This window comes from Morus notabilis, unplaced genomic scaffold, assembly GCF_000414095.1.
Source record: "Morus notabilis unplaced genomic scaffold, ASM41409v2 Scaffold99, whole genome shotgun sequence".
NCBI classification, from domain to species: Eukaryota; Viridiplantae; Streptophyta; class Magnoliopsida; order Rosales; family Moraceae; genus Morus; species Morus notabilis.
This window is the reverse complement of record NW_010362482.1, coordinates 1608648-1629175: the sequence shown is the minus strand read 5'-3', so window position 1 is coordinate 1629175 and position 20528 is coordinate 1608648. Positions and strand designations below refer to the sequence as shown.

At 35.9% G+C, this 20528-nt stretch overlaps 3 protein-coding genes and 1 pseudogene across 3 annotated transcripts; 2 read left to right on the top strand and 2 right to left on the bottom strand.

The window, feature by feature from the left end:
* Nucleotides 1-298: 298 nt before the first annotated feature.
* LOC21410388 (polygalacturonase-1 non-catalytic subunit beta) lies at nucleotides 299-2101 on the bottom strand. The gene is given in 2 exon segments (XM_024168268.1): nucleotides 299-478; nucleotides 1066-2101. Coding segments are annotated over 2 exon segments (702 nt in total). The 5' UTR covers nucleotides 1641-2101; the 3' UTR covers nucleotides 299-351.
* A 1557-nt stretch (nucleotides 2102-3658) lies between these two features.
* On the top strand, nucleotides 3659-5125 carry LOC21410384 (annotated as a pseudogene).
* A 4028-nt stretch (nucleotides 5126-9153) lies between these two features.
* LOC21410383 (uncharacterized protein At4g28440) lies at nucleotides 9154-13151 on the bottom strand. Its single transcript, XM_024168183.1, has 3 exons — nucleotides 13036-13151; nucleotides 11873-12105; nucleotides 9154-9730 (listed from the first exon to the last, which is right to left on the bottom strand). Exons 2-3 carry the CDS (start codon nucleotides 12093-12095, stop codon nucleotides 9540-9542), a joined length of 414 nt encoding a protein of 137 aa, XP_024023951.1. The 5' UTR covers nucleotides 12096-12105; nucleotides 13036-13151; the 3' UTR covers nucleotides 9154-9539.
* A 3109-nt stretch (nucleotides 13152-16260) lies between these two features.
* LOC21410382 (2-methylene-furan-3-one reductase) lies at nucleotides 16261-20528 on the top strand. The gene is made up of 4 exons (XM_010102160.2): nucleotides 16261-16757; nucleotides 19249-19572; nucleotides 19757-19916; nucleotides 20136-20528. The coding sequence occupies exons 1-4, from the start codon at nucleotides 16350-16352 to the stop codon at nucleotides 20399-20401; spliced, it is 1158 nt and encodes a 385-aa protein (XP_010100462.1). The 5' UTR covers nucleotides 16261-16349; the 3' UTR covers nucleotides 20402-20528.

Here is a 20528-nt window from a genome sequence, read left to right as displayed (position 1 = left end):
ATAACAAATTAAAATACTATTTTCCTCAAAAAAGCCTTTGTCTCTTTACGTTTTATCCCACTTTTTACCTCTACTAAACATAGCAAGAGGAATTTTTATTTTTGGTCTTGAATTAACCCTAAAAATGGTTATAAGAAAATAACTTATCCACGCAATTAAAGCTTTGACTTTGATTTAAAATCCTAAAGTGCATACATTAAGATATTTTTTGAAAATTCATGTTATTATCATGCAATACATTCATGAGCTTTCATCTAACGTAACTACGCACTTTATCTCTTTTTTATTCAATCCTTCTAGTAAAATCTCTTCAATCAGCAAAATAATTTTCACAAATTGATGTTTGATGTCTCAATCCGCAACCGTCCATGTCAGATCATTCTTGAAAATCCAGTGACAAACCTCGATCTGACCTGGGCCAGAACCGAAAGCCAGAAATGCTCCATGGGTGGGGCTCCATGCGGAGGTGTCCAAATGACTAGGGCCGACAATATGGGTCACGACACGACAACACGACTCGAAAACGACACGAATTTTGCGGGTTAGGGTTGAGAAAAAAGAGGTTCGGGTCAGAATTGGATCGACCTAAAATTGACACGAAAAATATGGGTCAATTTCGGGTTGGATCCGCCTAACCCGAACACTACACGAAACTCGTAAAAAACTAAAAAATACATATATTTTTCATTTCATATTTTAAATTTTATTATGAACTTGTGATATTATAATAGTTATACTCAAAATCTTATACTATTATTTGCTTAATTTCAATGGATGTTATTATAATTTAGTGTGTTATGAATTTTAAGTTATTTCTAATATGTAAAAAACTAAATAAAAGTATACAATTTTCGTGTCAATTTCGGGTTCACGGGTCAATTTCGTGTCACGGGTCATTTTCAGGTCGTGTCGTGTCAGCTCGTAAAGTGGTCGTGTCGGGTTCGTGTTGCGGTTTTTAAAAAATTTCGTGTCGCGGGTCGTGTTCGGATTGACTATAAATTTTAAAAAAATTATCAAAACACGATACGAATACGACACGCGACACGAATTGCCACTCCTACAAACAAACGGCATATGGCAACTCCGTGGTTAATCTTCGCTTTGGAATTCGGGTCAAGTATATCCGCTTCACAAACTCGGACCGTCGGTACAGAGTGGCAGTAATACACTAGGTAAGGGAACAAGCTCTGATGACACGACTGATTGTGTGACTTGCCACCGTTGATCCCTTTGACTGAACCGATCATGATGTACTTCTTTGACCCACTAACATTCTCAGTTGACCGCACAATGACGTTTTGGCCCAGCACTGATGTGGCAAAGTCGATCATGTCCTCCGCAGACGAAACGCACCGTTTCGTCTCTCCCTTACTCGGCGCCCTCTCACACCCCTCCTAGGTGTCCACTATCATATTCTCCGTCGCAGATCCATCGCCGGCGTGGAAAATCTTCTTGAGCTCGGCCATTTTGGAGGATGAAAACGGTAATTTTGAGCTGATTGCCCGGGGCAAAAACGACCTTTTAGCCATTTTATCTCTTATATCAGGCATGGGCATGACACTCCCTGTGTTGAGCATAGATTCCCTAAAGAATTTGCCGGGCTCAACGATCCTTTTAACGAAACTGCCACTGGCCGCCATTGACGTCGTCGTCGCCGCCGCAGATTTCTTGTGGGTGATGTTGTAGGTAGCGAAGGTGACACCTTTTTTGTCCTTGGTGTACTCCTTGAATTGATTAAGGTCGATGTAGACCTTGAACCCGATCGACTGTCCCGTCGCACCCTTGCCAAAGCTCGTGAAATTGTCCTCGCCGAAACTGAAAGATTCGCTATAATTTGAGAAATTGACGACCTCGTTCTTTGAATTCTTGGCTTAGGAGTCAAAAGAATGCTGCGGCCGCTATAGCTCTTGAAGTTCTGCTTTCTCCCGCCGGATCGTGCCGAGTAGGAGGTGAAATGGAGTTCCGGAACGTTCGCCGAGTCGGTGTACTTCTTGAAATCGCCGGTTCCTTTGGTGGATCCGGTCCCGTAGGTGCTGAACCCCTTATTCACTCGCCTTAGCTTGAGCTGCATAATTTGTTTTTTTTTTTTGTTTTTTTTGTTTTTTGCTATTTTTTCTGAAGTGAGTGTTTTGGTTCTTTTGTTTGTGTTCTGGTAAGGAATTTATATTGATCAAGTGAGGGGGGAGTCGGGAGTCTCACTTGGTGCGCTTCAATATTTTTCATCATAATTTGCACATGCACGCGTAAGTTTTTGTATATTTTAATAGATGAAATTGAGGTTGGCAGAATTTTTTATTGTTTGAAAGTTCACATTAAGGAAAGTAGAGAGGCTTGAGAGGATGGTCCTGAAGTTGATAGAAGAAAACAAAGTGATGGAGAAACGAGCTAGGAAGAGAATCCGATGAGATCTGGCCATTGATAATGGAGGTGGAGACTGGAGAGAGAATTATGAAGATTACTTCTAAGGCATTGAAAATGGCCATTGATATGCATTTTTAATTTATCCTTAAAGTTTACCACCAAAACTATTGGCAGTTATGTTATCCAGAGCTTTTTTTTTAAAAAAAAATAGTATGGAAAGTTTGCACCCACAATATTTTGAAGTATATATTAGTCTAAACAATCTTCAAAAGCAATGGGCAATATTAATTGGCCAAAAAAAAGCATGTAATTATTGTGTAGGCAGAAAACAGTTACTGGTTGAATCGAACATAATGGATGGAATTGGGAGTTTATATAGTTCCATATTATATATAGACATTTTTTAAGCTTTTTTAATCATGTTGAAACAAGAAAATCTATTAACACATGAAGAAATCCGGTTTATGTTTCCAAGCTCTACGAACAAAGTACAAGAATAAAATAACGGAGAGTAGGATTTAGGAACAGTACAGATTGATTCCTTTTCGCCCTTTTTCTATTACCAAATCTCATATTTATCTCCATGTTGGTCAAAGTATGTCATAAATGGGACGAGACAAACAATTTATTAAGTATCGTCGGTGGAAATAGAATAAGTAATAATACGTCAGAGGCTTAACAACACGAGTCAATTTTAAGGTTTTTGAGTGTTGATTCTTCTTCAGCTTTGAATCTGACAGATCCTTGATTCTCAAGTTAATTAAAATTCAAGATGTTCACCGACGGATGAAATGTTGATTAATTAGGATATTAAACGGACATATTAGCAGTACTATAGTAGTCATTTAAAGGACTTGCGAACTGCAAAATATTCATATTGTGCACAAACTATCAAGTAGGTATTTAATGAAAGCTAAATAACTACAAGCTCAACAAGAGAGATGGGAAGCTACATAGAAAAACAAGAGAAATGGGAAGACCTAATTTGGAAATTATTCAAATAGTTATAGACGTTATGAATATATACATATATATATATATCAATAATTTGTTCATGATCACGTTAATAACATTTCACAAGCGTACTTTATGTACTTAGACGATGTTATAATGCGATCATGTGGGCTTTGTGCCTTATTTATGTCATAAATTGTAAGTAGTTAGTGTATCTCGCAAGTTGCAAGTACTTTCCAGCTTTGCAACCCAGCAGGCGTTTCAGAGTTAATTAAAAACATGTACAAAAAAAAGAAAAAGAAAAAAAAAAGAACATGCACAGTTCATGAAAAAAAAAAAAAAAAAAAAAAAAGAAAAGAAGAAGAAGAAGAAGAACACCATGCAGCACAAACAAATCGGCCTTATCGCACTCCTCTTTATCATGTTCTCATCCCCCAACGTAAGCCATGCAAATTCTGTCCACCCGCCTCCTGGGATTCTGCTCCTCCGCAAACCTCCTCTGCTCTTCGGAATTAGGGCAGAGCCTCGAGAAGCACGACAAGGACTCGAGCTTCTCCTCCTACGCCAGCAAGAACTTCACCAACTACGGTTCCGATCGCCTCGGCGGAGCCGACTCGTTTAAAGAACTACTCCGGATCAGACCGACTCGTTCAGGAGATACAGCCACGGCTCGACGAACCACGATGATTGGTTCGCCAGCTACGGAGTTGACCGCAACGGAGTGGTCCAGAGCTTCAACACCTACGGGACCGGATCCACCAAAGCAACCGGCGATTTCAAGAAGTACGGCGACGCGTCGAACGTTCCGGAACTCCAATTCATTTCCTACTCGGAACGATCCGGCTGGAGGAAGCAGAGCTCCAAGAGCTACAGCAATGGCTCCAAATTCGTGAGCCAGGGATTCGAGAGCTACGGCAAGAGCGGCGATGGAGCGACGAACGAGTTCGGAAACTACCCCACTGGAGCGAATTTAATGGGGACAGGGTTCTCCGGCTACGGCGAGAGCGGGTACCGGGGCAAAGACTCGTTCAGTACCACATTCATCAACTACGGAGACGGCGCCGACTGCGGGGGTGGAGGAATTCAAGTCTTACAGAGAAAATCCTGCCCAAGGAGAGGACTCTTTCCAGTCCTACGCCAAGGATTCGAAGAACGAGGTAGTCACTTTCGCGAATTATGGTGAATCGTTTAGATTCGGGGAGGACAATTTCACGAGCTACGGCAAGGGTGCGACGGGACAGTCGATTGGGTTCAAGGTCTGTAGTGACCTCAATCAATTCAAGGAGTACACCAAGGACAAAAAAGGCGTCACCTTCGCTACCTACAATGTCACCCACAAGAACTATGCAACCACGACGACAACGGCAATGGCGGGGTGGACACTTTAGAGGAGTGTGAGAGGACGCCATGTAAGGGAGAGACAAAACGTTGCGTTTCATCGGCGGACATGATCGACTTCGCCACATCGGTGCTAGGCCACAACATCGTCGTCCGGTCAACTGAGAATGTCAACGGGTTAAAGGACATATTGATTGGCTCAGTCAAAGGGATCAACGGTGGAAAAGTCACCGAGTCTGTGTCTTGTCACCAGAGCCTATTCCCTTACCTAGTGTATTATTGCCACTCTGTACCCAAGGTCCGAGTTTAAGATGCGGATATGCTTGACCCGAATTCGAAGGCCAAGATTAACCACGGTGTTGCCATCTGTCACTTGGACACCTCTGCTTGGAGCCCCACCCATGGAACTTTCCTCACTTTGGGTTCGAATCCGGGTCAGATCGAGGTTTGCGATTTTCGAAATAACAAGTAAATGTAGGTCCCGTTCATTTCGCTGATTCGAGTTTAGAATTCGAGTTTTACTACAGTAAAAAGTTCTCAGAAACAGTCACATCTAACTTTTTTACTACAGTAAAGCTCTCACACAACATCACATCTCAACTCGAATTAAAAACTCGAATTAGCGAACTGAACGGGACCTTTTCGAAGATGAAAGAGGAATGCATTGTAATTGGTATGACAAAATGATGAACTTCTAAAAATATCTTAATCAATGAAACATGCTTAGGTTGTGTTAATGAGAGATGGAACCGTAACATGAGTCTTACAATTGGAGCTGATCTCCTATTTGTGTCTGATGTTGAAGATTATGATGCTTCATAACAGTGTTCGTTTGCAACTATAGATTTTAAGTCAAGGCTCAAAGCCTTGCATGAATTAGTTTATATTGTTGTTATTATTGCTAGTATTGTTATTGTTGTGTAATGATTAATTTGAAGACAAAAAAAAAATGACGGATATGTTCTTTGTATTTTACCTAAATAGTCTCGTTTTTCAGGAAAATAGAAACTAGAAATAAGATAAAAACAACAAAATCTTCGTTTGACAGTAAATTCTTTTTGGTGGCATTATTCTATTATCCTGACTTTTTTCTGGTAGTAGTATCAGTTTTTAACTGTTAAATCTAATCAAAATTAAATTAGATTAAAAAAGTAAAAAAAAATCTAATAGTTCATTTTTTTTACTATATCAGGGAAACTCTTTAAAATGTAAACTAGTTGTCAAATAAGTACACTTTTCAAAAGGGAAAAAAAAAAAGAAAGAAGGGAAACTTTACAGTGCATTCTCTTTTTGTAAATATCGAGGATAAGTGTTTTTAATCGTTAGATTAAATTTTTAATAGTTAGATTTGTGCATGTCCATATTAAAAATTTATACAGCACAGTAAGAAACTGTACTTTTTGCAATCTGACTGTTAAAAAGTTAATCAAACGGTAAAAACACTTGCTCTATCGATGCGTCATAAGGAACCTCCAAAAGAAAGAAAAACTTTATTGTTATTAATACTAGAATATTCCTCCATGCCTGCAGCCTTGGTTGCTGTTTGCAACACCGGACTCGCTTGGAGAACAGGGCAAGAGATGGTTCCCCAATATCCTGGTCCTGTAACCAAGGCCAGAAACAATAACAGCAATCTTGAATTATTTTATGCAGTCAACGTTGAATTATATTAAACTAACATCGTAGTAAATCATGCAATTTCATGCATTCAAACTTTTTTCTTTTCTTTTTTTTTTTTTTCCTTTTGCGGATTTTGGCATGACCAATGAAAAAAGTCAAAACTGCTATATTCATCTTTTGTGTTACTATCAATATGATTGGGGATTTCCCATCTTATGCCAAAGGCCAAGACAAGACGAGAATAAAAAAAACTTTTTCTGGTATACATGAACGAACTTTTACATCTCGTCCGTCTTTTTTTTTTTCATTCCAAGTAATGCGGCCGGAATCTCACGCCAAGGGCCAATTTGATAAGCGTATAAAGAAAGCAAAATTGGCCAGTACTCGACGTTTTATTTGTTTATTCTATCAAGTTACGGATATTTTAGCTAAAAGTGGCTAAAGAGAGTGAAAAATCAAAAATGTATCGGCAAAGATAATAATTATAACTTATTCAGGATAAATACAAATGAGTTGTGGAGATAGGCCTCGTTCACTTCGCTGATTCGAGTTTAGAATTCGAGTTGAGATGTGATTTTATGTGAAAGCTTTTTACTGTAGCAAAAAAGTTAGATATGATTGTTTGTGAGAGCTTTTTACTGTAGAAAAACTCGAATTCTAAACTCGAATCAACGAAGTGAACGGGGCCAAAATATGAGAGAATTTTTTACTCGGAACTGAATTTGATAGACAGTTGAATCACTGTGAGCTTGAACTGGCTAGCAAGCCTCATATTTTATGATCCATCCAATGAGCATTAAAGAAAGTAAGAAACCCCACCAAAAAGAAAATCATTTTTTACCAAAGAAAATATATAATAAGTGCACCACCAGGGACAGTCATGAGACCACCTAAGCAAGCACTACTCCATAAATATGAATCTTTACTTTATGAAGCACTCAAAAGTTGAAGAGCCTCATAATTGATTGAAAACGATACAATTGTATAGGACTAAGAACAGATATTTCCTTCTGTTAACCCACGATAATTAGAACATTCTATTACAAAATGCTTGAAGAACCTAATCCGTTTTTACCCCTGTAAAGTATACGCATTTGACCAATCTTATAATTAAAGGAAAAAGAGACAAATACCCTCTTAGAATACAGAAATCTAGATTTTTATCTTTTATTTTTAATTAATATTTTTTTAATCAAATAACTATATTAGTGAAAAGAGTATTAATCAATGGAAAATGGTAAAAATCAAGACCCATCCACTTGAGGGGTAAGTTCAATAATTTTCTCTATAATAAAATAAATTAATCACTCACTTTAGCCCAAAGCTCAACAATTTTGATCTACCATCCAAATTATGAAAAGCATTTTGTCTATCAGCTATATATTTATGTCAATAATGCTGCTTAAGAGCAATATGGTTTTGCGTTATTATTTTCTGATTCTCTTTTAAAGCACATTACTTGCTCGCATGACGTTGATCGAACGTAATGCCATGTATGTCATATCTTCATTTCTTTGTTTTCCTCTTTAGTTTTCATTATTATCCAACATGTGAAGTGGTCCTCTCACTACTTCTTTAAGGACAGGAAAATGTGTGGAGCCGAAGTCCCACTTTGTGCAAAGACAAAAATTGATGGCACATATGAATAGGGACAAGTGCCCCGGCAGACACATTCCACTTATTTGCAATCCTGTTTGTGCTAAGTAAAACCACTGACAGGAAAAAGAAGCAGCTAAAAATCATATCAGATGGATATGGTTTCTTCTACTTAAGTTTCCTGTCTTTCATTTTTTTTTTTTTTTTTTTTGTCGGACAGTATTAAGAACATTGCAATCTCTAATTCCCCGATCTCAAACAATATCATATTAAGTTAAAAATAAATGGGTGATTTACCTACTTCTAGAGAAGGAAAAGAAAAATGGGGCTGACCATGTGACGGGAATGCGACATAATGTTGCATCATGCCTGGCCTGCGTTAACATTCATTCATGTGGAAGCAACAACAATTTTTGTTGTCACGTTTCAGAAAGTAGGTAACCCATGGCATATGAAATGATTTCTAAATCGCGTGGGAAAAAAACATGGAAAAAAGCACCTGAATGATTGATTATCACGTCTTCTCTTCCTCACATGGCAACTGCTAAAAAAGCCGGTTAACCAAGTTTCAAGTTACACGGATTGTGCAGTCACATTCGCTTCCACAAAAGAGAGAAAAAAAAAAAAAAAAAAAGACTAAATACATGTAAACTCCTCGAGAGAACCACAAGTTTGGGTTGAGATTTCCATATTGTGCCTTTTACATAGAACTATTGCCTTTGCCTTTTGTCCATTTCCATAAAAACAGTAACAGCAAGAAAACTACTAAAGGAGGACGATGACTGGCATCTGGGTTTCGACTCAAATCAATAAGAAATATGTTTTTTTTTTCATTGCTTCTGTTACTAATGTGACCTGTGAGGATACCAGTCATCGTCAGAATAAAAACAACAACGATATTCCTTAGGATTGGCTAATATAATTGCTAGTTGAAGTTCACGGGGCATTAACAGTTTATACAGCTCATACGCGTCTGCACAATGCCCTACTATCTTTCTACATTTGGAGGTCAAACTAACCTCAACTTTTGTTCCTCTTTTGAACTTTTCTGGCTCAATTTCCAGAGCCAAGTCGCCCGTGACATATTTATTGTACTAGAATGATTAAAAAATAAAAAAAAAATAGTGGAGAAGAATTTGGCATGGGACACTAAAATTAGTAGCTATCAAAACGACCAAATTAGCTACGGACAAACAGGGAAAGTTCCTTGGACTTTCCATGCTGTTTGAGAGATTTCCCGAAGATAGAAAGGCAAACAGGATGTACAAAAATGAAGGGCATGTCTAAGTTAAAAGCAAAAGGACATTAGTATTCAGATAAGGCAAAATCATATCGAGTTATGCAGAGAACATTCGTTTCATATTAACTTGTAATGTACTGTCGGGAAATAAATAGGTAATAATAAACAGACAGCCAATCCAAAAGCCAGCTCCTTTTTATACTTACCATCACTATTTTTTTGGAGGTGGAGATCCAACAAAAGATCCACCAGATTCTGCTGCAGAGGTAACAAGCAACTGGGTAGTAACTAAGCTTCCAGATTTCTTCTTAAAAGTGAACTTTCATGAGATTGGAGAAAAAGATGCCCCGTAGAGAACCGTACTATCTTTGCTGGATTTGTTTTATTATTTCTTTGCCAGAATATAGATAGGGAATGCCGTCTCTAAAGATCACTCTTCAACAACATTCACAAGTTCATACTCGATCAGAGAAAGGTTGTTGTCTTCCTTAACGGTGAAATCTGCAGGTTCAGTGATTTCAACACGGCCCCACTTGTCCACGGCTAGCCTCATTGAACCTTTGAACATGTCAATTTTAGCATTGCGGAGGATAACTGTGCTGCCCTCTTTCACCAAGTCCACTACAAAGTCGATAAAACACTATATCAGAAGATATAAATAAGTATTAAGTAAGCATATTTTCAGTTCCAACTTTAATGAGAATGGAATGACACGTTTATAGGGATAATAGATAGGCCATTCAAGTTAAACCAACAATGCTCAAAGGAAAAATAAAATGTACACATTATGTGTGTAACCATAATATGATTTGAAATCGTATACTTAAACTACCTTAGAAGAGTAGATGACGAACATGTAAGTGCTTTTTTATTCATTCCCATGGTTGATTATTAGTTAAAATAAAGAATCCGCAAAACATTTATGCATGAAAAATAGAGCACGTCTTCCCAATTAGCATTCTATCTTCTCTACCCTTATGATAAGTATCAACTCAACCATCAACATCTTACATTAGGAATGTAAGAGTCCATTCATTTTCGCTCCATTAACTAGGGCCTTAGTTTCTTGTTTTCAAAAGTGAACAGAATGAGAGATTCTCTTCAGATGATCTCCACCCTTCATTTCACTTTCTAAAACAAAAACAAAAAACAAAAATGAAAGTATTACCACAAGCAAGGCCTGAATATTTTCATAACAATAATCCTAAGGACACCAACTCTAACCCCAACTTTTTTTTACCAAAGAGTTGTCATTCTCTTATGGATAATTGTTCAAAAGATTATCACATTTAAAGATTGCATTTAGCAATGAATAGATGACAACTCAAAGTTGATACAAAAAGTTGAGATTAAGGTTTGTGTCCCTAGCACTACTCCATTCATAATCCCCAATATTTGAAACAAGTTCAAAAATTTGATTACAGTCAAATACCCCAAGTTATTGTTATTAAAAAAAACGAGCATTACACCTGGCATTTCATCAAAATTCATTATACCTGGCATTTCATCAAAATTCATTACACCTGGCATTTCATCAAAATTCATTACACCTGGCATATCTACATTAACAAAACAATTAACGTAAAAATGCACCACATTTAGTGCAATTTCTGCTGATGTGTTGGGAAATGGGGAAAAAGAACATGCCACTCAGGTACGAGAGATTAGGTAGAGAGGATACATCGCAATGAATGACTTGTTTATTACCTAACCATAAGAAAAATAATTCCTAGCAATAAGGATAAGGCCACATCCCATTCCACAAAATTTCACGTCCTTCTCCACAACATACTTGCACTACCCGAGTACGCAAACTTGTAGAATTGTTATGGACATCAAAAGTTCTATACTACAACGTTCCTAGTAAACTCGTCTATATCTAATACTTAAACATTGTTCAAAACAACAGTCTTCAAAAGATTAATTGCATTTCTAATCATTCCTTGAGACTTCCATATATCACATTGTACACATATCAAATACAAGCTCAAAATATCGACAGAAGAATACAAGTTCAAAGCATTACAAGTTCGGTTTTTGACGAGGATCTCATCAAATGTATACTTTTGAATTAGATTTAATATACAAGTCTATACCTTATTTCGGTCAATAATTGATTTTGACCTTTAAAATGACTAAACTATCCTTAAAAAAAGGGGGAAAAAACACTAAAACTTTCTAATATTATGATACTTAAAAATTAATCACAAAAAAAAAAAACCCCCATTTGGTATTTTACATATTTTAGAGATCAAAATTGTGAGTTAAAAATTTTTTTTTTTTAGGTTTTTTCCTTTTTCTATGTTTTTATTTAAGGGTATTTTAGGTATTCATAAGGTTAAAATCGAGGATTAATGGTGGAAAGGTATAAATTTTGGTATTAAATCTAATTTGAAGGTATATATTTGATGAGATCAAAAACTAAAATAAACCCAAAACACAAGGTATAAAAAGGTAAATATCCCAATTCAGAACCTTGCGCGGCCACAGAAAACAACCATGACCAGGTAAAAGACTGAACATAATACTTAAATGCAAGCCCTATAAAAGTGTCTGATACAAAATGCATTAGCTCTAAATGCACCCCAAAAAAAAAGGTATAAAGCCTCAAAGGAAAAGACCAATAGACCATATGCAAATGGAGGAAAAAAGAAACAATGATTTGTAACAATAAAACTTGATGCGTGATGTGCACAGCATATAAGAATTGAAATGTAATAAGATATTGCATTCAAAAGCAGTTATTAAAAGTCTAGTGTATACCTTGGTCATTACGAGCTGTGAAGATAATCATTCCGGTCTCATCCCCTACCAAGCATTCAGCAATTCGCATTTGACGAACTTGAGGACCATCAGCACGACCCTTCTGCAAAACCATTTTAGTACTAACAACCTTTACTGTGAGAGTATGACCACTAGTACCAGGACGGAGCTGGTCAACCTTGGTAAATACTGGTTTCCTCAAACCTGGTTTTGATTCTGCCATTACAACAAACCTACAAAAACCAAATCGTTCAAATGTTTCAGTGAAATAGGACACAACACAAACAAAAATCAATAAAACTAGCGTTAAAAAAAATAAGGCGAAACAACGAGCGAGTGAGAAAGAGAGAGGATTGCATTAATTTCTAATTAAATTTGATAACAGAGAAATACAAATGTAACAGTAACCGAAGACCGAACCCCAGCTGAAAACGTAAATGAAGAATCATATTTGTGTCAGACAAAACATTTTCCTTATAATTGAGGGTCACTTATGCCAATGGGCCCATCAGATACATCATAGGAGGGTCAAAAGAAACAATAAATCAATCTGGTTTCTCAGAAATGAAACATTTTCAAGCTCTGCTTTTTGATCATCTAAAGTCAAACAAAAAATTGAATATAGTAAACTAACAAACGCTAAAACAACGCAAAGATCCTAGCTTTATTGATCAAATCGAATAAAACAGTGAGGTTCGATCTCTATCCCCTTTTATTTCTGAAAATTTTCACATTTATCACGAGAGGCGTAAGAAACTCATTAATTGAATCTCATGCAGTATTACCGTAACACATTAACCTAAGAACTGCCATAATACAAGGAGAAATCATGCTTACACTATCAAATCATCGATAATCCATAAATCTACAAAAGTTCCATCAAAATTTACTCTTTCGAGCGCAAAGGTAACAGATCATAGAGAAATCAACAAAAATAACCAAATCGAATACCAAAGACCAAAACTTTTCTTCCTCTACATCGATCACAAACAAAAAATTCAAAAAAAAAAAAGAAAAGAAATTGTTTGAAGGCTAAATTCACAAAATTTAATTTAACAAAATAAAAACTAATGTACGATTCACGGACAACAAAAAGAGAGCAATTATGATCAATGCATGAAGGAGATAAGAAAACAAAAACAAAAATTAGGGCTTCGAATCACCTGAAGATTGGAGAAATTCGGAATCAAGCGATTTGGGATAAGAGATAGAAAGAGGTAGAGAGAGAAAGTGAAGAGATCTGACTGAAAAAACGTAGCCGTCACAGTCGGCTAAGGAAGGAACGAGGGTTTTTTATGAAGAAATCGTCGATCTTCGACCACGTGAGGACTGATCTTGACCGTCCACGTGACTCGCACTCGGGATGTTTGTATTGTAATTCGTTCTCCTGTGCGAAATAATATCAAACTTCCGTTACGTACGACAACACAACACCTAACCATTATTACTAAACCTGCTTCTCAAAACGACGAATTGAAACTAGTCGTTCGTGAGAGAGGTGTTTGAAATGGCTATTTCTGGTGGGGAAGGGTGTTCATCCGATCCACTCCGATCCAACTTATTTTAATCTTATAACAATTAATTCAATCAAAATATAAGTTTTTAAAAATTACATTAAATACAATTTAATTACTAGTGTATCATCCACTCTAATCTAATCTGATTAAAATTGCTTTGAATAGAATTGGACCAATCAAATTTTTACATGAGTTTTTTGTACATTATTTATTTATTTATTTTCTTATTCAACCTATTTTGTTAGGTTTTTTTTAATAAAGTTTAAATACTATAGACTACCGTTGAAAAAATGAAGCATTAATTAGCATCCATAAATCTAAAAAATCGTATAAACTCCAAATTACTTTAAAATTAAATTAAACATCCAATAAATAACTTAAAGAAATGAAAGTAAATATATAAACTGATAAATATAAAAAGTTCAGCAAAAAGAATAATAAAAAACATGAAAAGAAAGTGTGAAAAAAGATAGAATTTAAATTTTAGACCAATAATATTAATATATATTATGTATGTTTTTATATGATATAAAGAGATTGGATCGGTTTGGATTAGGTGTTTTAAAAGTAAAATTAACATCTAATCCAATTTAAGTTGATTTTTAAAAATTTACATTCAATTCAATTGAATTGAGATTGGTTATCTGTAAAAATGGATTAGATTGATTTGGACTAATTGTTTTGATCGGTTGATTAGATGCTATGAACACCCTTGTGGTGTCTCCTTCACATGTCTTGAGCAAAAACGCACCCATTTTACCTACTTATATGAGAAAGAAAAGGACAGAATTTTTGGTAAAATATAAACAGAAAAAAAAAATACTTTATCAATGCGTTACTATTTTAAACTGCTAGAAATTTACGAAGTTTGGTACATTTCATGTTTTATTTTCAGTTTATTTTGATCGGGTCAGTGTAAGAAAATAGAGAAAGATTAAAAATAGTCGATTTTTTTGAATGCTACATATTGCCACGTTAGATATGGAAATGTAAAACACGAAAATTCATAAACTTTTAAACTTTAAATACGAAGGATTAAGAAATTAGTAGTGTTGATAATAGGTTGATGTTTAACAATTTGGAGCAATGATACACATTATGAAAAAATTTATCATAATGCATCGGTTAAAACTATGTAAAGTTTTGCAACTAGAATTACTTATTTTTCTGTTTTTTAAATCTTACTAACAAGTTATTTAATAATTTCATAATGTGACAGGAACAATTTTTTCTATGATATGTATCGTTTTTCTTGATATTTTGATCCTTCACTGCTGTAATTTAACGAGGAATGTATAGAAAATAATAATCTAAAGGACTTGGAATGTTATCCACCTCTTGCATGTAGGGTTGACAATTCGTGTTCAGGCCGGTACGATTACGGTACAACACGATTATAGTGAACACGAACACGACACGATTAATAAACGTGTTAGAAACTCAAACACGAACACAAAACGTTAATAACACGGTTAACACGACACGACATGCGAATACGATTACTAAATGTGCCATGACGGGCCGACACGAAAAAAAAAAACACGTTTATGACCTAACTTGCAAAAGTAGTGAAATTTTATATTGTATTCAAAACTATATTAATTGACTACTTAATATCACTTATAGTTAAAATCATGCATAATAGTCAACACACATTAAAATATCAAAATATCAAATACACACACACACATATATAAAATATTTGCTACTAGATTATCAAGTAATGTTTCAAAACATACCAATTACCAAACATCCAAAAAAGTTTGAAAACATAACCAAGTACATTTAAATAAGTTTGAAAACAAAAGCAAATATTTGAATATTTAAGTGTATAAAACATAAAATAAATATAGGAAAATGTCCACAATGACTACTGTTCATATCAATGATTAACTGTATAAGAAGACTAGAGTTCTTTTTTTTTTTCGCTTTTTCCTTTCAGTATCTTTAGACCAATAAATTCAAGTGAACGGATAAAATTTAGTTTCTCATGAAACAATATGCTTATTAATGAAAGAACCTAGGGAAACATTGAAATGTCGATGAACAATATTATCCCTTCATAAAACCCTATCACACTAAAAAAAATACAGTTGCCACATCGGCAAGTACAAAACTTGAGAACCTTGCGCAACATAGAACAAGAGTAGCAGAGTAAAAAAAATTGAGAACAGAAAAATACCTTGTCAATCTTACCAGGATTACTTCTTCCGTCTCGTCGCTTTTGCTAAAGAAAAATTGAGAATAGAAAAATACCTTGTCAATCTTATTTGCTAAAGAAATGAGAAATACCTGAAACGGCGGGTGAGAGAATGAGAGAAAGAGAAGCCTCCAAAGACTGAGTTAGAAATAAGGTTTTGTCTATATATATATATATATATATATATATATATATATATGGGCTTAATAAACGGACCAGGCCGTGTCGGTCCAATAACGGCCCGTATAACTAAACGGGTTAAGCGTGTTAAATGGGCTGGCACGAATCCAGTCCATTTATTTTCGTATTATTTGTGTCAGCACGTTAACGACCTAATTAATAATCGTGCGGTCCAAACTCATTTATCTAGTGTCATTTTTGTGTCCTTTTATCATATCGTGTCTGAAATTACCGGGCCTAATTGCATGTTAATTCTCCAATAATTACATATTATTCGAAATTTAGAACTCACAAATTAATTAGACAAAACATTCTATTAAAAAAAAAAACCCGAGACATTTTTTTTATTCACTGCCAATGATTTGGCAAGGAAGGTACTAGAAAATCAGTAATGTCCACACAATATCCAAAATCTGTCCAACTTCGTACGGGCACGATATTATAAATTATTATATATATTAGAAAAAAAAAAAAAAAAAAAAAAAAAAACTCTTGAAGAAGAAAAAGGCAAAGGTTTGTGAAGACAGAAGAAGATAAGCCGTTAAGGGACAGTTGGAAGCAGAAGAAGCAGCAAACAGCAATGTATGCAGCAGCAACTGCCCCTCTCACTTCCACATCTCCCCAACTCAAACTCCATCCTTCTCTCTGTCCAAACGGAATTTCCCTAGGATTTTCCCTCACTTTCCCGGGAAAGTACACCACCAAGAAAATCCCGCTATCCTCTGTTAATCCTGGTCTCAGAATCTCCGCCAGTGCTTCTTCCCCTGTTTCTGCCGAAGCCTCGAAAGTGTCTTCGGTGCCGGCCGAGATGAAGGCTTGGATGTACGGAGAGTACGGAGGCGTGGATGTTTTGAAGCTTGAGAGTAATGTCTCGGTTCCTGATGTTAAGGAAGACCAGGTTTTGATTAAGGTTTTTGCTGCTGCTCTTAACCCGGTCGACTTCAAGAGAAGGCAGGGGAAGTTCAAGAACACTGATTCTCCACTTCCGGTAAAACTTCCTTTCTATCTACAAAAATTTTCCCTTTTTTGTGTAAATTTTATTGTTCATGATGAATAACGTTAGATTAGGAATTCTATCAAAAGCTGAACAAGAAAGGGCGCACAAGTTTAAATTATGGCCAAATGCGTGACAATATGTTTAAGAGTGTGGGTATAAGGGCTCGGATTTAAGATTATGTACTCTAATAGCATATTAGATTATTAATATTGGTTTTCATTTTTTTTTAGTAGATGACATTAGTGGCCTCGGTTGTTGTTTGTGTGGAATTGCATTTTTTTTTTTTAAAAAAAGATGAAAGTGGCAAAAAGTTGTAAAACTTTTATTGTTGGTTTTTCCTGTTGAACACAACACTAATGGACAAAAACATAACTTCTACTGCTATTATTTTAATGGCGTGTACATCAAGAACACCTGAAGAGAAGAGCACTCTACAACTAAGAGAACGCTCTTGGCAAACTCACAAAGAAAGAAAGCGTTAACTAAAAATACTAACATTACTTCAAAGCATTATTATCTTTCTAAGTCATGCTCCTGTTGTTTTGTTGTGCATCCAAAGCTAAAGTGAAAGCCTATTTATGGTCGAATATGTTCGTGCCTCGTTCGTTTCGCTCATTTGAGTTGAGAATTCAAATTAAAAAGTGAATTTATGTGAGAAAAAATACTGTAGCAAAAAAGGTTAAACTTGAATTTTTATGAGAGAAAACATTGCAGTAAAAACTTGAGTTGTGATTCGAATTATAGCGAAATGAATGGGGCCAAATGCCAACAACATGGTTTACCAATTATCAAAAGACATAGCCAAAACATTTGGCCATATATTTTCGAGATCTTCCTAATTGACTACCTTATTTATTTATTTAGCTTAATCAAGATGCTAAAGCGTGCTCTGACATGTCTCCACAAGATTTCGGTTCTTCCTTTTAGCTATATCATTTTGTTGTGGTGGACGTATTTGAGAATCGTGCAAATACTAAGAAAACTCTTCTACCTTCTCCACTATAATCAGTGCACAAACATCGGATTTTTCTGTGGACTGCACTTTTCACTCTTTAAATTTTGTAAATGTATCGGATTTTTCTTTTATAAATAATTCATACAATATATTGAGAAGTTGTCGATAAATATGACCATGTTCCGTGTTTCGTTGATAGATTGTTGCCTGATACGTCCAAACACATCAAAGTAAACTAGCTCTAGTGGTGCCTTTCCTTTGAACTTTGATGTGTCATGTGGTAATTGGTGTGACGCTCCTTACCATACTGACAACATGCAGACATATACCATCTCGCACTTCAAGTTCATGAAGGCTTTTAAGCATCGATTTCCTCATCATTACGTTCAGTTAAGCCCATGGAATCTCTCCTAAGGATGATAGCCTATTGCCTATTTCTTATCAGATGAAGTCAAACAAATAACTAAAAAAGTTAAGACAATATATGGCTAGGAAGCTCTTTAAAATATATGACCAACATGTTTTGGTCATGTCTTGTGATAACTCGTAAGGCACATTGGTAGCATTTGGTCCATACAAGTCAAACACTTTGGCTGTAAATAGGCTTTTCAATTCACTTTGGATGCACTACAAAGCAATAGATCAGTTTGAACGTCCTTTGAAGTCAACTTAGTATTTTTAGTTATCGTCTTCTTATAGTACTTTGAAGTTGCTTTAGTATTTTTAGTTACCGTCTTCTTGTTTTGTGACAGTGTTCTCTTAGTTTTAGACTCTTTTTTTTTTTTCTTTATGCTGTCTTGATGTACTTGCTATCATAATAATAGTAGAGGTTATGTTTTTATCTATTAATGTTGTGTTTCAATGTTTCATTCTAAACGCGAAGATAATGGTGGAAATTCTTTCTTTTTTTTTTTTTTCTTTTTCTGAATGTGAACTTTCATTGACTAAACTAGATCCTAAGGAAAATTCACCATGATAAAGAAGACAATATAGCTCAATTACTAATAGCATCAGTTACCATCCAATGACGGTGATTTCCCTGGGAATGAAAACGAAATTGACAGAGCCACAACTATTAGCTAGAACAACCAAATCCTAAAAAATCTGATTCAACATCCAATGACGATGATTTCCCTGGGCGTTCGAAGTCTCAATAACAAGCAAGGAGTCACTTCTCACATGAACATCAGGCTAGCCATGTTCATCAAACACATAGCTAAAAGAATATCGTGTAGCACGGTTTCAAGAACCGAAGGAGCTTGTAAAACCCGAATCCTAGTAGCAACAACTGTCCCTTCACAATCACACACCGAAACTCCTAAACCAGCTTTACCATCACAATAGAGGCATCCACATCCACACTAATAGACAACTTACGTGCAAATTCTTTTTAACAATCTTCCTTGTACTTTTAAAAGATAAAAACAAAACAGAAAGTGAAAGTGTTGCTAAGCAAAGTCTTGTTATTTTTGCATGAATTGGAAGTATTAACTGAAGGAATTGTTGTCCACTTTTGTTTCAATAAAGACTGTCCCAGGCTATGATGTTGCTGGTGTGGTAGTCAAAGTTGGGAGTCAAGTGAAGAACATCAAAGAAGGGGATGAAGTATATGGGGACATACATGAGAAAGCATTGGATGGTCCTAAGCAATTCGGGTCTCTTGCGGAGTACACTGCAGTTGAAGAGAAGCTGTTGGCACTAAAGCCTAAGAATCTTGACTTTGCTCAGGCAGCTGCGCTTCCTCTCGCGATCGAGACCGCTTACGAGGGTCTTGAAAAGACAGGATTTTCTGCCGGCAAATCTATTCTTGTCTTGAATGGAGCTGGTGGTGTTGGAAGCTTGGTCATTCAGGTATCTTTACTTTGTACTACTTCATTGTCTCCACCCTTACAGTATAGATTAATGGCAAGAATGAATAAAAACATATTTAAGTGTTTATTACGAAGTATTTAAATGCAATAGAGACTTATATCCGCCTTTGAAGTTTTGCCTCCGCAAGGCTAAATTTTTTGGTTTATTTTCTTTGTTGATGCAGCTAGCAAAACAAGTCTTCGGTGCATCGAAAGTTGCAGCAACTGCAAGCACTGGGAAGCTGGAGTTCTTGAAGAGCCTGGGGGCTGATTTGGCCATTGATTACACGAAAGAAAACTTTGAAGATCTTCCGGAGAAGTTTGATGTCGTCTACGATGCTATTGGTAAGATTTCTTCATCACTTGCATATGAGGAAATTGACAGGGCCTAAAACTATGATGATAAATTCGTAATTAGCATGGTAATTGGTCGTGATCAAATAATGAGATTGTGAGATATGGCATCAAGTCATGATCTAGAATCTGTCATATTAAATAGTTTCAACGTTAGAATTATTCGATTCCTCACAAGACAATGATTCTTGTTTTCTTTGACAATGTCAGGGCAATGCGATAGAGCGGTGAAAGCCGTGAAAGAAGGAGGCAGCGTGGTGGCTTTAACCGGTGCTGTTACACCACCCGGTTTCAGATTTGTGGTCACGTCGAACGGCGAAGTATTGACGAAACTAAATCCATATTTGGAGAGTGGGAAGGTGAAGCCAGTGATTGACCCCAAGGGTCCATTCCCATTTTCACAGCTTGTCGAGGCTTTCTCTTACCTTGAAACAAACCGAGCAGTTGGTAAAGTTGTTATACACCCAATTCCATGAGATAAAACACAATACGACAGCCAATTTTGCAATGTTGCACTCTCTGTAATGAGATTATGGCCACTTGAAAAATATGTTGGTATACAAAGGAATAAGTGAAGTTGTTTTCTATTTTTGCTCACCAATA